The following is a 16,745-nucleotide window of genomic DNA, read 5'->3' as shown; positions in this document are numbered from 1 at the left end:
ACCTGTGTCTGAGGTGCTGCGGTAGCTGTGAATGTTAGAGAGTCTGTCGCTGGCTCTTCCTTACAGGGTTCTTCTCAATTTACTACCATATGCTTGACTACTGTTTTGTTGGTGTTGTTGCTGTTGCTGTTAAAAGTTGGCCTTCAAGTGTTTTTCACCATGTCAAACTAACTGAATACTTAATTCATTTATTGCCTGCACTGGACAGTACCATGTGTCAATTACTGTTTGTTGGAACATTATTATTAACTCCAGTCTAGACCAGTCTAGTTCAGTCCAGTTTAGTCTAGTCCAGTACCTTTCTGTCCAGTTTAGTCCAGTACAACCCAGCGGTCCATGGGAGCGGAGCAGTGATCGGACACTCCCCCACCCCCAGCAGACTGGGTTTAAAGGGAATTTGCGACTGTTAGTCAAACCATTAGAACAGCCACACCTTCCTTTTAAGATCTTGTCTGCTGCTCTAACATGCCTCTGCCAAGCCTGCTATCACCTGCTGTCAGCCCTGGCCTTGCTGTACCTATGGACTGTACAACCCTCACCTCAGGGACGGAGGACTGAACAAGCCTGTCTTGTGGGATTTGCAAGGTCTTTACTTTTTTTGCCTTTTCTTTGAACAGTCTATCGGTTAAAAGAGTCATTTAAAGATGTCAAAAGCGAAAAAACACATCCTCTGTATTTGAGCTGAATCATGAAATGTGATGAATGTAAATGTTTTTTTGGCCAAACTGTCGAAAGGGGGTGGGGGCTGTGGTGCTTTGTTTTTTGTGCCCACTGCAACTCTGCTCTTCTTTCAAGTTAACAGGATGGCCTTTGGGATGAATATTAGCTCAGGCTCCTCTCTTTGATGTTCAGTCCGTCTCTGTTCAGCTCCTCCGCTCAGCATTCTGAATTATAGACGAGGCTTGTCTCACTGACATGATTGGCTGGTACAGCAGAATACTGGCCCATAATTCAGTTGGGCTTTGCTTCTTGTAGGGGGGTTGGGCGGTTCACCGGCATTGCAGATGGGGGGAGCTGCCCACCTGGACTGATTTGTCACACGCAGGTTGCAATCAAACTCATCCGTATTTGGCAAGTTTCTTGCTTTAATGCCTTGGAGAAAATAAAAATTCATTATGTTGGTGGGTACCTGTGGACCTATTAAAAGTGGCTGAGTATGTGGTTTCTTGAAAGAGAGAGAGAGACAGTGGTATAAATAGACAGCTTGCTGGTGTCAGTTCCCAGGGTTTCCGGGTTTCCTCTTACTTTGTATGTAAAGCAACTTATGGTTTTGACTAAATACATTTGTGGTTTATTGTTTGTTGGGATTGAATGGGATGTTGTGCCTATGGGGTAAATAAAGGTGCAAGTATGTGTGTTTGGGGAAAGAATGCGAGGGGAATGTGGCAGTGAATGATGGTGTATGTGGAGAGAGTAGGGATGGGTATCGAAAACCGGTTCTTGTTTAGAACCGGTTCCCAGTGAATCGATTCCTTGGAATCGTTAGCGAAATTCCTTAAACGATTATGTTAACAATTCTCTGTGCCGTTGCCCATGCGCGAACTTTTATAGTTCATTCAGACTGCAGCAAACATGGCAACTAGGAAGAAGCGTTCTAAAGTTTGGTAGTATTTCACACGACAAAATGACAACGCCATTTGTAAGCGTGTAAAAAGTATATTTCGTTGAAGGGAGGAAATACTACAAATACGAAGAAGCATTTGAAAACACAGCATGGAATTAAGTTACTGGAACGTCATGTGTTCGATGCATGCACTTCATGTGATCGGGGGGCGTGTGTTATCCGTTTGCGTGTCCCATTATTAAACTGAGCATATCGATTTTTTATCCATTATTAAATTTAGCATTTTACTGTAATTATTTAACATTTTAATAGTCATGTTAACTATGCCTGAAAACACCTAAACAACATACCCAAAGTACATTGAAAGCTGTTGTTGAACCATTTGGAGTACATGCATGTAAATGGTCTCTTTTGAAAGGTGACACTGAAGTTATGTCCCCGGTTGTTGGGACCCCTGTAAGTCCTACTGGTGTTGAGTTATAGAAGCTTGAACACAAGGAAACTGAAAGTTTCTATCTCTGACTAGATTTAGTTTTGAAAACAGAGGCCTAGAGGTGGTAGGTAGCTCATTTCAGAGCCAATCAAAGCCAGTTTGAGAAATGTGTTTAGAACGAGTGTGTGTGTGTGGGGGGGTGCAGGACGCACAGACCTAGTTGGCTGTAGAGGGGAGAATCAATAAGAGAATCGATAAGGAATTGAATCGATAAGCAGGAATTGATAAGGAATCGGAATTGTTAAAATCTTATCAATACCTAGGAGAGAATGATCAGAAAGGATACAGAAATATGCAGAGAAAGAGGGTGAGCAATGTAAGGAAAGGTTGAATGAGTGAGAAAGAGACAAGAGAGAGAGAGAGAGAGAGAGAGAGAGAGAGAGAGAGAGAGAGAGAGAGAGAGAGAGAGAGAGAGAGAGAGAGAGATAGAAAGAGGGGGGAGTTGGTGGGGCGGAAAGTAGCCCTACTCTTAAGTCTGTTTACTCTTATCTTTCACATGCCTTTCTGCCCCAGGAGGCTTTTCAGGAAAGCTGGCCTACTTTTCCCCCTGCATCCCCCTTCCCAAATGTATTCCTCCACCATAGGCTAAAATCATTCATTCATGCTTGGGCTTTCACGGAGCCCTTCTCTGAGAAGCTCACAGGCCAACCTGTGGCCTCTAGTGCTCCCTCTGTTCTGCAGCTATCTGCTCGACATGCTGCTGGTGGGGGAAGGGGTGGCATATAGATTGGTCCATTACATTTGTGATGGAATAACTGTAACATATTCAGTATTTAAATATGGAAAATGTGCTACAGATGTGCAATTGATAATTGATACAAGTTAATGCAGGTTGTTTCTGCTTTAAGAGCACTGGTGCTTAATTAGTTGTTTTTAAATGACCTGCTTCTCCACCAACCCCATATTTCAGACATCATTAATATGAGATGTGGAACGATGTCGTAAACATGACAGGAATGTGTCTGAGTGGTGGTTGTGCGGTTTGAAAACGATTTGACCTCAAAATATAGAAAGTCCATAGCTCTTCACTCACACTATACTGACACTACCGCCTCAGTTTGGACTGACTGTTTTGTAAAGATTGGTATTGTACTGTATACATCCATCGCTTATACATGGTAAAGGAGTATGTATCTGTAACCATGATGTTTGTTTTTTTCTTTTCAAAGCCAAACTGTTCATCTCACCCAGGTTCATGGTTTTGTGAATGGTGTCATGACATGCATTTCACATGGCAGCCTCTCACCCTCAAATGGTTCAACTATGTAGTGGCTGTATCTGTCAGCCCCAGAGGCATCACTGCACACTGACAACACTGGCTGCAGTTCACTGTTATGATTTCCCCTGGCTGTCGAGCTAAAGATGAGCAGTCATTGTATACCATCGTCAAGACACCAAGTAAACAACATTCCGGATTGAGAGAAGTCTTGAGGGAGCTGTCAGCAAGTATATTGAGTGCTTACTTTATGTGTGTCAAACCCACATGCACACATGCCCATGTTATAATGTTTCACTTTAGTCCAAGGATGCCCATGTTGTCATTTGGTGCTCTGTGTGGGTCATCAGATCATCAGTAAATATGATTACAGCAGTATCCAAACCTGATAACTTGTCTTAAACAGTCAGAGTGTTTACTGTATCTGTATGTATGTTGATAGGTATTTCATCTCTGACCCTTCCTTTCCTGATATTTGGGATTCACTTCCTGGTTCTTGTGTTTGTCACAGGCCGCTAAACTTCCTATGTCTATCATCATTGTTGGAGTGGGACAGGCCGAGTTTGATGGTAAGATAATATTCCCTGAGCTCCACGTACAAATGCCTCAGCCACGAGAGCTGTCCAACACAACTCACATATGCTCCACTACACACCGCCAAATACTCTGTTTACAGAAAATTGGTTTCTGGACTACTTCCATTAAAAAAAGAATATGATACTTAACCTACACTAGGATGTTTTTTTTTTTATTGCTTTCACTTGATATATTATTTGGATGCAAATAATGGATTACAATTAGGCTCCACTGTCTGCCGTGTTGTCTAATTGGTGGTTTTTGGCGGAAGTCCCTAGTTAATAAGCAGATGTCAACCAGCAGGGCTTGAACCGAGTTCACAGCTGTTGCATACAATTTGAATATTTCAACATATGGTAGCAACTTTGATGCTCTGTAATTTTGGGATGTTCCTTTCTAACGGAGCTGGAGAAAAAAAATCACTGAAAGTACACTACCGGTCAAAAGTTTATTGAAATGTAAGCAGTTCTAGTGCTGAAACCTGAATTTGTACAAAGCTGTAAACTGCCAGAGGTTTCCTTTTTTCAGGGAACAAGTAGCATGTTTGCTTCACCATCAAAAGGGACTTGGTAACTGGAGGAAGCTCTCTGGCAGACCCAAAGCCACAACCAAATCTGAAGTGTCTGACAGTCAACAGGCTGGGCGATAGGTGGATTCAGGGACAACAGTTTCAAGTATAAAGGCAGATTTAGGGTTCTCCGTTTTCCAAAAAACGGACACATGGGAACGCCCTCGTCTACGTGAAACGCCCTCTCCTCGGAGAGCCTGACGTGCACCTCCTGAATTTCCTAACTATCTAACTACTAATTTCGGATAGTTACGGATACCCCCTTGACTGTGATTGGTTCGAACCACTTGCGTCAGGGGCGGGGTTGCCGTGACCAACAAGACAAACAGAATCCTTGACCGCCGTTGCTGTAAGTTTTTACAATTCATATTTCAGCTAAACAGTACATGTAAATTAGCATCTGAACTAAAAGGGGGGGTCAGATGGTTGAGCGGTTAGTGAATCGGGTTCGATTCCCGGCCGTGACAAATGACGTTGTATCCCTGGGCAAGGCACTTCACCCTACTTGCCTCTGGGAATGTACCTGTACTTACTGTAAGTCGCCCTGGATAAGAGCGTCTGCTAAATGACTAAATGTAAATGTAATGTAATGTAAAATGTGACGAGAAATTGGCAGTGTAGTTGCTGTAATGTGCATATTTTATTGATGAAATGGCTAATTTGTATATTTTCTCCGACTTCTCGATAACCTAGGTAAATAAACACTTGACTACGACTTTCACACAAAAACGGTTTCTCTAAGGTCGTCTTTGACAAAAAACCGTTGCGCCACCTACTCTTCTGGCGGTGTATTGTTTTCAGCACCCACAGCCTACGGAGAAGCATAAACGAAGTCTATCCGTCCGTATCTGCCCACCCATCTGTAAACGGAGTCGGAGTAGCATATTGCGGCCTTAACTCGACACTGGTCTAAGTAAGCAAGTCTTGCTTCCAACTGTGACACGAAGACTTTGAACTACAGGTTTGACAAGTTGAGTGACAGTGAGACAACCATAGCTAAGTTGGCTAAAATAAGAAAAAGAGGTTTGCCTGGGCCATAAAGCACCGCCAGTGGACTACTGGAAACAACTGGTCAAAGGTCTGGAATAAATCGATTTATCAACATTATTTATCTTCAATTCAGCACTCAGGGTTTTAGTAGGCCATCGAGTGGGCGAAGGATGGTTCCTCAATGTACGACACCAACTGCTAAATATGGAGGAGGAAACGTGATGGTCTGGAGTTCTTTTGCTGGATCCAGGGACTTTCACAGGTGGCAACCTGACTCAACAGAAACGGCAGAGCCATGCAACCCTGTTTACCCTCTGGTGAACATCTAGATGGACAGGGCTTAATCCTTCAGCAAGATAATGAACCAAAACATACCACCAGGCTATGTCAGAACTACCTCAGAAGAAAAAAAACAAGACAAATCACGGAAAGGCCGACACAGTTATATGACTTCAACTCCATTGTCATCTGGTATGCTGCTGCCACTGCCAAGGACAAGAGCAGACTTCAGCGTATCATCCGCACTGCTGAGAAGGTGATTGGCTGCAATCTGCCTACCCTTGAAAACCTGCACACCTCGAGGACCTTGAGGCGAGCGAGGAAGATTGTGGCCTACTCCTCCCACCCTGGACACACTGTTTCAGCCACTCCCCTAAGGCAGAAGGCTGCGATCCATTAGGACCAATACCACATGCCACAAAAATAGTTTCTACCCATCCGCGGTTGGCCTCTTCAACAAGGCCAAGGGCTCACACAAACTTTAATCACTATCTGCACAATGACACCTCGACATCTCCCCACATTGCAATTTGTTACACTATATGTTCTTATCTTATCTTTTGTACTATTTGTATTTTTTTTTTTTTATATTGTAAATTATGGCTACTTTATATTTTATATTTAGAGTTCCTCCGGTAGGAGGGAACCTATTGTCTTTGTTAGTTTTATTAGGGTTCGTCTGGTAGGAGGGAACCTATTGTTTTTGTTTGTATTATTATTTATTATTATTTTTCTTCTCTTTGTGCCCCAATATCTCAAAGTCTGTGGTCATACATTTTCTAATTTGGCACATTGATACTACATCCAAGTGGGTACCCCTACACCAAATATGGGATGCATTCGACTGTAGGGGACGCCACAGGCCACGCCCTAAAGTCCGATTTTCAAAGTGATATTCCACCCCATTGCTCCAATTCTTCTGAAACCCATAAGGTCCGCCATTATGGATTTTCCTGTACAGTGAAAACTTGGGGAAATCTTTATAATTCATCTCCCCTTAAACCAAATGTCCAATTGACTTGAAATTGGGTACAGATGTGTAGAATTTATGTCTTTATATAGGGTGACATGGAATAAGAAATGCAATACAAAGAGGCTGAAAGGGGTGTATTTATGTAAATGTACACATTGCCTCAATATCTTTGTGTCAATAAATCAAATATAATTTGACTGATGGTTTTTCAAACCTATTAGGGTTCAAGATGACATCACTCTGACGTACCATAAACAATTTCACCTTGGTATGTCTGTATATAATTGAATTACAGCTGTTTAAACTTTGGCCGAATCTAAACATGCTTGCCAAAGGAGAAACAGATGACTTTTTTTTATACTGTAACTGACCGAAGGAATTGCCAACACTGAGAATAGCTCAATGGGCTGAGACAGTGCACTGCAATGTGCATGGTCACAGGTTCAAATTCAGCCACAGCCTTTAGGCCTGTCATGATACTGATTATCTGTTCAGTTAAACAGGATGACATAATTCCCCCAATAAGTACCACGCGCAATTTCACCTTAAAATGTCAAAAGATGATTGAATTACATCTGCTTAAACTTTGTCCGAAGCTGACCAAAGCTAATAATCTCCCTTTCTATTCATAAAATCTCAACAGTTGTTGTGTTGCAGAGGATAGAGAGGCTGATTTGTAACTTTATGCTCATGAGTTCAAATCCCCATTCAGCCTATTGTTGTTGGCCAAATATGAAGTCGTTTTGCTCTCTAGTTGTCCAACTCTTGACCTTCTACAATGTACATTTTTATAATATTTTGCCATTTTGCGGAGGAACCTGCATCGCCTGCTTGCAGCTATATATATTTTTTTTATTCCAAATCCCCTTAGTATTAGTTAGACTTAGTACCTTTAGTATAGTTTAACCACATATTTAAGATTCCTATATGTTGAATGTATACACCTTCCTGATAAAGTAAATTCCTAGTCTGTGCAAACTTTTTTGACCTGTAGATTAGTTCTATTTAAATGGTTTGGGGACACTTTGTGGTTAAGGTTGACATTCATTGTTGAGGCTGACATTAGTCTTATAAACCGTTGTCTTTTCTCTGCAGCAATGGTGGAACTGGACGGTGATGACATCAGGATCTCCTCCAGGGGGAAGCTGGCAGAGAGAGACATTGTACAGGTAGGAAAGGCCGTCTTCCCTCCTTTTCATCTCTCCTTCTCCTCTATCCTTTGTATCTTAGCAACCCAGTTAAGAAGGTGTCCTGAAGGACTGTATCCTGTGGCTCAGGATGTTATATGAAAACAATGGAACCAAGCACCTTATTCAACCCTCCCCTTCCCCCTCCTCTACCCTTAGTTTGTCCCGTTCAGAGACTACATGGACCGCACTGGCAACCATGTCCTGAGCATGGCCAGGCTGGCCAAGGACGTACTGGCGGAGATCCCCGATCAGCTCATCTCCTACATGAAGAGCCGGGGGATCAAGCCCTGCCCCCTCCAGCCTGCCTATGAGCCCGAAAAGGATGAAGATGAGGACGACCACCATGCCCAGACCATGCCCATCTGAGACCAACCCAACCCATGGTGGTGGAAGGAAGGGGAAAGAGCAGGAGGAGGAGGGACAGGAAGGTGAGGTGGGAGGGGCGGGGGGGGGCACTGCCAGACGAACCCCTTGAGTCCTAGATGTCCCCCCCCACCCTGAGCCCACTTTTATTGAGAAATGAAACACTTGGAGGCACCTTCGTTAATATTTATTTGGTTGTGATGTCGAACAGATTAATAAGACTCCACTTTGTTTTCGGAGCAACATTTTGCTTCTTCTGGGAGGGGGAGGGAGGGAGAGCGGGTCTGAATATGGGCAAACCAGCTGAAGCTGAAGATCAGGGAGTTTCTCCTTTTTGAGCATTCTGTCTGCAGGTTGCACACAGAGCTGAGAGGCGAAGAACATGAGGAGTAAAAGGCAGAGACGAAAAGCAGTGTGTTACAGAGGGATATTAGGTGTTTGCTGTCAAAATGGTAACGTGGTGGATCGCATACCCTTCTAGTGGGGACGATATCAATATATTAGAATGTGCCAGTGTGTATCATGTTTGTGGATATGATACCGTTTGGAATTGGTGTGTGTTGGAATAGGGAAATCATCTGTATGCTTATTTATTTATGTATTTATTGTAAAAACAACTATTTATTCATGTCTGGGATCTAAAATCCTATTTTCCCAAATATATTTCCATACTATTTTCAAATCAGTGCTAAAATATCTTTTTTTTTTTACTTTTGAGAATATTATAAAAACGAGTGATAGAGAATTTAGTCATAGTTGTTATTGATCAATAATGATTTACACTATTGACCGTAGCCTTTAGTCTACAGTATGCAGAGGATCATGTTTCAGTATGTAATGATATGCTCATTTATCAACAAAAAAAAATCAAATTCAACAACTTTTTCCAAAAACAAAATGCACTACCAACAGTAATAAATAAGAAGCACAAAGATCATTATAACAAGATAGAGTTCAGAACAAAAAGTCACCCTTACAGCTACCACAATAGAGGTCCTGGAAAGGACTGCACTGTTTTGAATAGCTTTGTATCATAAAATGTCTTCCAGACTACTTGACTACTAAATTAAGATCAAATGTAACAGTATTATCTAATCCAGTCATATACCCTACTTGCATTAGACACAAAGATTAATCTATACGTGGCATTCATGGCATTCCTTTTGGCTGTGTAGACCAGAAAACATGTATAAACACAACCTCTTGTTTGACTTTTGCGACTTTCCATACTGTGGTAGGGTTTTTTTCTGGGGAGCCCACTATTAGAATGCAAAATCATCTTTCTTAAAAATGTTATGCTAACTGCAACTGCACAGTTTCTATGGATAGTTGTTCCCCATGATTATAACATATGTAGACAAAATCTGCATATGTTATAATTTAGGAATTTTACCGAATTTTAGACATATCCTTTTTGTGTTCATTCCTGAGCACCTGTTGGGTTCATGACTGCAATTATTTTGTGTTTCAGTATTTAAAGTATTTTTTTTGAATTACAATCAATTGGTCATGCACACAATGTAGAATTTCACGAGTAGTCCAGACATAACCGAATATCTTTTTCCAAATGTGCCTACTGTATCGACACTTGCATATCTAAATTGAATTTAGCCAGGTTTTGTTTAAGCAACAACACTGAACGTAATCACAACTATGACAATAATTCCGTTCAGTATGTTCAATGTTGCAAACAACAGATTCATTCATTGCATATTGGTATTGTGTGTTATGTACATGTTTGAGGACTATAGATAAATGCAATACAGCTTGCTAATAGAGTTGGACGATGTCTACCGAAGTAACTTGCTAGACAAATGCAAAGTATTTGTTGTAAAACCTATAAGTCAACCATTGTTTACAACAGTTGTAGACATTTCTTCATGGAATGCATGAACATTTTGGAAAAGGAGGAGGCATTTGATGAGAGAACCTTCTGAATCCTTTCACATAGTTCTGGATGTCCCATCTCCTTGGCTTGACACAAATATGGTATCCTAATGCTCTTTTTTATCTAATTAAAAATAGTGTGATTTATTTACAACATAAACAAATACTAATGATTTGATATACCCGAAACAACTGTTTTTGTTGTTGTTGTTTGTTTATATCCCTTGAATAGAAGGTTGTTACAAGATTGTTCACCTGTATTGCTGTACCAAATTAGAACAGTTTCATTGGAAACTGACTGTGTCCATAAGCCCCGTATAAATAGTGGACTTTGTATCCAGTGCCAAAAGATGTTCTGTTGCACTTGGACTCTTTAGAAAATGTGCATGTTTGTGCCAAAAATGGCAGCAGGTTTCTCCCTTCATCTTAAATGAAACTCTCTAAGACATCCTGCTACTTTAGTCATGTGTTGCTTTAGGATGATCTTTAGGATTGGCAGTTAATCCGGCATGTTCCACGACTCTCTTCTTTTCATTCCCTTTCAAGTCATCTTGGTTGCCCCTCTTGTCACTTGTCATATTTATACTTGAGTTGTTTACAAACTGCTCTTGGTCTCTTTTCCTGCATGCTGTATAATTTCCAAACCAGATGTTGGACATGATTGTCGTTATACTGTGGTTTGTGAAATGCTTTGTAATGGATTGCCTTAACTAAAGATTAATAAACAATGACAACTTTTGCAGAATTGAAACTATGGTTTTTATTTAGCATGGAGTTAACAAACAAAGACAACATCAAGATTGTACTTATGGCTTATGGCAAGATGCTTTGAAGGGAATCTTCCGGCCGAAATATGCTTCTGCGTCTCCGTTTACGGATGGGCGGGGCACGGATACGCACGGATATGGACGGATAGATAGCGTTTATGGATCTCCGTAGGCTGTGGGTGCTACTGTTTAGCTGAAATATGAATTGTGAAAACTTTACAAGCAATGGCGCTCAACGGATTCTGTTCGTCCTGCTATCACGGCAACCCCGCTCCTGACCCATTCGATTCTTAATACTGACCAAGGGGGTCTCTGTAGCTCTCCGTAGCTAGAAAATTCAGGAGGTGCACGTCAAGCTCTCCGAGGCTCTCCGAGGGCTGACGTAGAGCTTGTAGAGGGCGTTCCACGGAGACAAGGGCGTTCCCATGTGTCCGTTTTTCGAAAAACGCAGAATATCGTTCGTATCATTGACATACCATTGTGATGAATCCTGTCCCTTTTACAAGAGGTATTTCTTCCTGACATATTTGAATATGTTCCACACTCATGTGCGGCCTTCAACCAATGAGTGTGTCTCTGCATGTTGGGTTCAAAGTTGTGTTTTTCTCAGCCTTATGTAATGCATTGCTGACTAGTCAAGCTGTCCACCTGGGGGAGAGCGACAACTGCTTGAGCTATAAATTACCAGCCAATTGGTTGCCGCCACTGCCACCCACAATGAAGCCACTGAATAATTACTAAAGAATGGGTGGAAACAGAATAGGTAGCAAATGAGACAGAATGATCATGTTCCAGTTTTGTTTTGAGCCAGTAATTCCTGAAGTCTTGTTGCCGGAGGGGATTAAGGAAGTAGTTAATGCTGATTTTAGGGCTCATTAACTCTAGGGTGATCTTGTATTGAATCCGAGCAACAAAAGTAATGCTGAATGAAAGCTTAGGGTTAACAATCTTGTTCTGCCACATGACCATATTGTTGCAAAAGGTCAAAGCTTCAAACCAGATTGTTGGATCATTGGGTTGAGACTGGTTCACAGGTTTGAAAAAAGATTCAATTATGTGTGCAGCATTCTCAAATTAGTAGAGGCAATTAATATAATTAATATATCTATAAAGTTGTATCCCATCATCTCTCAAAAGACCTGCAAATTGTGTTTAAGTACATCTGCAGTGAAGTTCTAGATCTAATTCTAACAGTGAGACTGAGAATTAGGCTCAATTTAAGGTTGCAGGTAGATAATTCAAAACAATGGATATTATCAAATTACAGATAATGTTTCTAATGAATGGGAATAAAAAGCACCATGTAGGAGTAAATTATCTCAATGGCCAAACTGCTCTGTAGGGACTGTTATAATGATTGCCTCTGGGTGAAATTCTGAACACTAAGTTGCCTCGAGAGAGGCTGGTGTAGGAAGAGGTGTGAATGTGCTCCATCGGACCTGATCGATGATCTCAACCGCTACTTTCTCTGTACTTACAAAGGGATGACCCAATATTGACCTGGCAGCCAACCAAGACTGCTTATCCTTTGTGTCGTGTCAGCACCCTGCTCCTGTGCACTGAAATGGTCTCACAGTTTGGTAGCAGCAATGTGGCAATTGTTTCCCAGGGTGAAGAGGTTAGTAGCAAAGCTTCTGGAATCCTAATCTAATAACCTAATATCCTTGTGTGGTATTTTACAAATACACATTCAAAACTTTGGGTTTCTCTCAACCTCTTGCACTATGCTGGTTCAGCGAACCATTTACTCCTCAATACTCCCCCAAGACCACACAAGCACCATTAACAATTTAATGCTGTCCCTTAAAATGCCCATTTACGTGCCACTTACGCCACCGCCTGACAAATAGAGTACACATCCAAATCACTCCAAAAACTCATGAGGGCTTTGCTTGCCATTAGCAGGGAAGTGTGATAGAGGCTGTTGTATGTGGGTTAGGCATCTAGACATAAAATATAATTTTTGGAATAACACCAAGAGTTTAATGGTTATATTTACAGAGACAGACTCAAATGGTATGATGGACTGTTTGCTTATATTACAGTAAAGCTGTGGGTACTAGCATTGCAACTAAGACATTTTGTGTAACATTGTTATTCTCACCTCTCTACCAATACAATACATGTATACAATACATAGTATACCATATGTATATATAAAATATTACGTAACTTACCTTTTAGCTATCAAACTTTAACTTTTATACTTGCACTGTTAGTGACTTAAAAAAAAAAGATTCTGGTCGAATTTTCAAACCTTATCATAATTGTTATGTGGGTAAGGATGGCCCCTTATGTTGTTTTAGCAAAGTGGGGGGAACAATCAGTGTATTTTAAAATTTCAAGTCAGACAGAATGAATCATATTAACTTTTTGCTCTGTGAGAACAGCCTTTTCCCCATACCAACACATTAATTATAGAAAAACAACTTTGTAAATGAAAGTGGTAGGGATATGTTAGTGATTTCACTGCATGCATTGAGATGCTGTGTGAAACAATGGAACACGCTATTGGGCTACTTAGGAGAAAAGAATGATACAGTACATCACTGTTACACAAACAAACTGGGCTGCGTTGAGAGGCATGTTTGCAACAGGCCAGCATGGGTCTGCAGTGCCTGCTGTGCCAGCTGTCCTGTACCCACTGCTGTGACTGCCGCCTGCGTCTCAGGTACTCCATGGATTACCCCTGTTCTCCAGGTGCTGGGAGCCAGCTCTCTGATCTCACTGGCAGGGGAAAAGAGAGGGGGGGAAGGCAGAGGAGGGAAGAGACAGAAGAGTGAAGGGATGAGAGAAGAAAGTTGATAGAAAGGTGAGAGTAAGTAGTTCATATGAAAAAGAGAGGGGGGAGAGCTGAAAGGGGCGAAAAGAAGAAAGAGTGGCAAGTGTGAGAGAGGAGATAAGGGTACGGGATGAGAGGAAAGGGTGATGTGAGGAGAGAGGTGGGGGGTGTGGCTGACGGGTGGTGGTGGGGGGTTGGGGGGGCGACCCCATAGGGAAGCACCATGCTCTGACTCAGCTTATCTGGTTGAAACCCTGACTAAGCCTGAGGGCTGGGATAATGGTACAGAGAGAATGACTGCCATGCTCGTGTGAGTAGAATTAGAAGCCACTGATGTTGATTCTACTGTTCATTGAATAGAAGAAGTGTTAAAAGGCGTCATGTTTCTACACATTGTCATCTTTTCCCCAACCAACAAGTACGAATTTGTGATGTATCATTAACTCTCTCACAGCTTCCAAAATCAGTTCAAAACAGTATTTTAAGAGCTTAATATATAATTGTGCTTTTGGAATTAAAAATGAACAATAAGTATTGGAAAGTCACAATATGGTGGCGACTGATAGTTGTTATGCTTGAAGTTGGCAGCTCTCAGCTTTAGTCCCTCAAATCCTTTTTTCTTCCTCTCCCCTGTACTGTTCTATGGCCGATGCACTTAGTCTCAGCTCAGATGAGTCCTACTCATCCTGCAAAGTGCCCCCTTGAATGACACTCAAACACACATAAGCATCTTCTTTTTTTTGGTAACCCTTCCTTTTACAGTCCCTAAGTACTAAGTATTTCCGTAGAAAATAAAGGGTATGTTTAGTGTATTATTGGGTGTTACCGATTGGAACCAAGGTGGTAAATACAGAGAAAATTTGAAGTATTTACCCATTAACTAAATACGAACTTGCTGGTTATTACTGGGTAATTTTCACTGGTAATAATTAGGTAAAGACAAAAACCAAAACTTAGGCCGAACCCCATTACTCCCCCTTACCCCTTCCGCTTAGTTTTGCGCGTTCCCGTGAGAGCTAGTGGTGTCCGAATACTCTTTTTGAGCTAGGGGTAGGGCTAAGACTAAGGGGTATACACCCCTTAAAACCAAGTAAGATCGGGAGCTTACTTGAAACCTAGGGCTATGTGAATACTGCGCGACCGGCAACAATGGCGGCCATATCATCCAGAGAGTCCGATAAATGTAATATTTTCGGCTTAATTAATTGATGAAAAAATTATGACAGTCTTGTTTTGTGTTATACGCTGTCCTGAACATATGTATTTGCAACCATTTTCCTAATCGAAACGTTTCAAAAAATCGCTACTTTGGTACGCTAAAGTTACGCATTTCTTTGACTAGCATGTCTACAGTTTTAAGTAAACTCCATTAGCAGCGAATTTCGTTTAATATCAGTGCATAACATTACTTGCTTTGGAGATATCGATACGTGCTAGTTGACGTACTTGTAACCAAGTGGGGTCCCATTTCTTAGGGATATGTAGCCCTTACCCCTCAGTTTCGAGGGCCAAGGACTAGGGGGGAACTAAGGGCTAGGGGTAAGGGGAAGGGGTAAGGGGGAGTATTGGGATTTGGCCTTAGCATCTACCTGGAAACTTATAAAGATTACTATTTAAATACCGTTGGTAGTAAGCTGGTAACTACAGGAGATACATATGGTAAATTATAATGTGTTATTTGGTAAATACCACTGAGTAGGTAAAGACGGCCAAGCTCCAGCAGAATTACTAAGAAAAAGCTCTACTATTACCCTGCAGTTACCCAAGGTTTATGTTGGTAACAATCCATGTCAAATTGGAATATAACATAGTACTTTCCAACAAAATACCTTTTCAGTTACATTTATCGATGATGGCCATACTCACTTTCTTGGCTGGTAACAACCTCCATGGGAAGAGTTTTCCTCTATTATCATGGTAAATCTTCTTACATTTAGTCTTCTTGGATACTGGGTAAGGTCTTGTGCATGTTTGGAGTATTTACTCAGTAAGTAAGCTAAAACTGCACTGTAAAAGGAAGCTGTGTTTGTTTCCATGGTGTTACCAGGCTCTTACCATATCCTTTGTAACTGAATATTACTTTGTCAACGTTACCCTTATCATGAACTTGTAATATACGTTCCACAGTGATACCAGGTAACACATGGCTATTTACTCAGTAAGTAAGATGAAACTGTACTGTAAAAGGAAGCAGTGTTTGTTTCTGTGGTGTTAACAGGCTCTTACCATATCCTTTTCAACTGTTCATTCCCTTGTCCATGCAATAAACACAAACTTGGATTATGTTTCTAAGATTAAATTATTATTAATTATTACTTATTAAATGAAAGCTCTGTTTCCATGGCATGACATGAACGAAATACAAAGGTTAAATCACAATTTCCCCAATGATGGCAGTCAAAGCTACAATGTCTTGTTGACATTTAGTTTTTGGCAGCTGAGGGTCATGCTCCTGTTATGCCGAACACGATAGCAGTGGACAACATCCTCTGGAGTCTCTGAACTACAGTTTGTAAAAGAAAATATACATTAGTGCTACATCATAATCACACAATTATATAAATATAATATAGTTAAAAGAATGATCTAGCTAACTACAGTACATTTTAAGCTAAAGAAAATGTGGGTTCATGTTATTTCACATTAGCAACGTGGACGAGCAACCAGGCAATGGCGACTGCTAACATAATAGAGTTAAATATTGTTGTAATGCTACTTGTGCTAGCTAACTAGCACTAGAGGTAGCTGTCTAGCAATGTGCTAGCTAACATTAGCTATAGCCTAACTTTATTATCAAAATACATTTGATTGGCACAAGATCAAAATACAATAATTGAATATGCATTGCTTTACTTTTGCTTGACAAACAAATATTAGGTGACATTATTATTTTGTGACTTACCTAGCTAGTAATGCAAGACGGCTGCTGGAGTTAGCTCATGTACCGTTAAACGTAACCAACCAACTGTCGAAACCACTCACTGATGACAGAAACTTTTCAGAATAAAATCCGGAACTTCCATATATTAATTCGCAGGTGATTGGATGAACCATCGGTCTATTACCGTCCATTAGCTGCCAGTAGAACGATGATTGG

General features: G+C 41.0%; 1 protein-coding gene across 3 annotated transcripts in view; it reads left to right on the top strand.

Annotated features, from left to right (window-relative positions):
- Positions 1–10,836, top strand: part of cpne5a (copine Va) — an 82,925-nt gene extending 72,089 nt beyond the window's left edge. For all 3 annotated transcript variants that reach the window (XM_047040228.1, XM_047040229.1, XM_047040227.1), the window contains 3 exons: positions 3,785–3,842; positions 7,755–7,828; positions 8,006–10,836. In XM_047040228.1, coding sequence (XP_046896184.1) covers positions 3,785–3,842; positions 7,755–7,828; positions 8,006–8,215 — 342 coding nt within the window. In that variant the 3' untranslated portion in view covers positions 8,216–10,836. The remainder of the gene's footprint in view (positions 1–3,784; positions 3,843–7,754; positions 7,829–8,005) is intronic.
- Positions 10,837–16,745: the final 5,909 nt, after the last annotated feature.

The sequence above is a fragment of the Hypomesus transpacificus genome, chromosome 18 (assembly GCF_021917145.1).
Source record: "Hypomesus transpacificus isolate Combined female chromosome 18, fHypTra1, whole genome shotgun sequence".
Taxonomy (NCBI): domain Eukaryota; kingdom Metazoa; phylum Chordata; class Actinopteri; order Osmeriformes; family Osmeridae; genus Hypomesus; species Hypomesus transpacificus.
The sequence above is the reverse complement of the archived record's forward strand: the minus strand, read 5'-3'. Positions and strand labels throughout refer to the sequence as shown.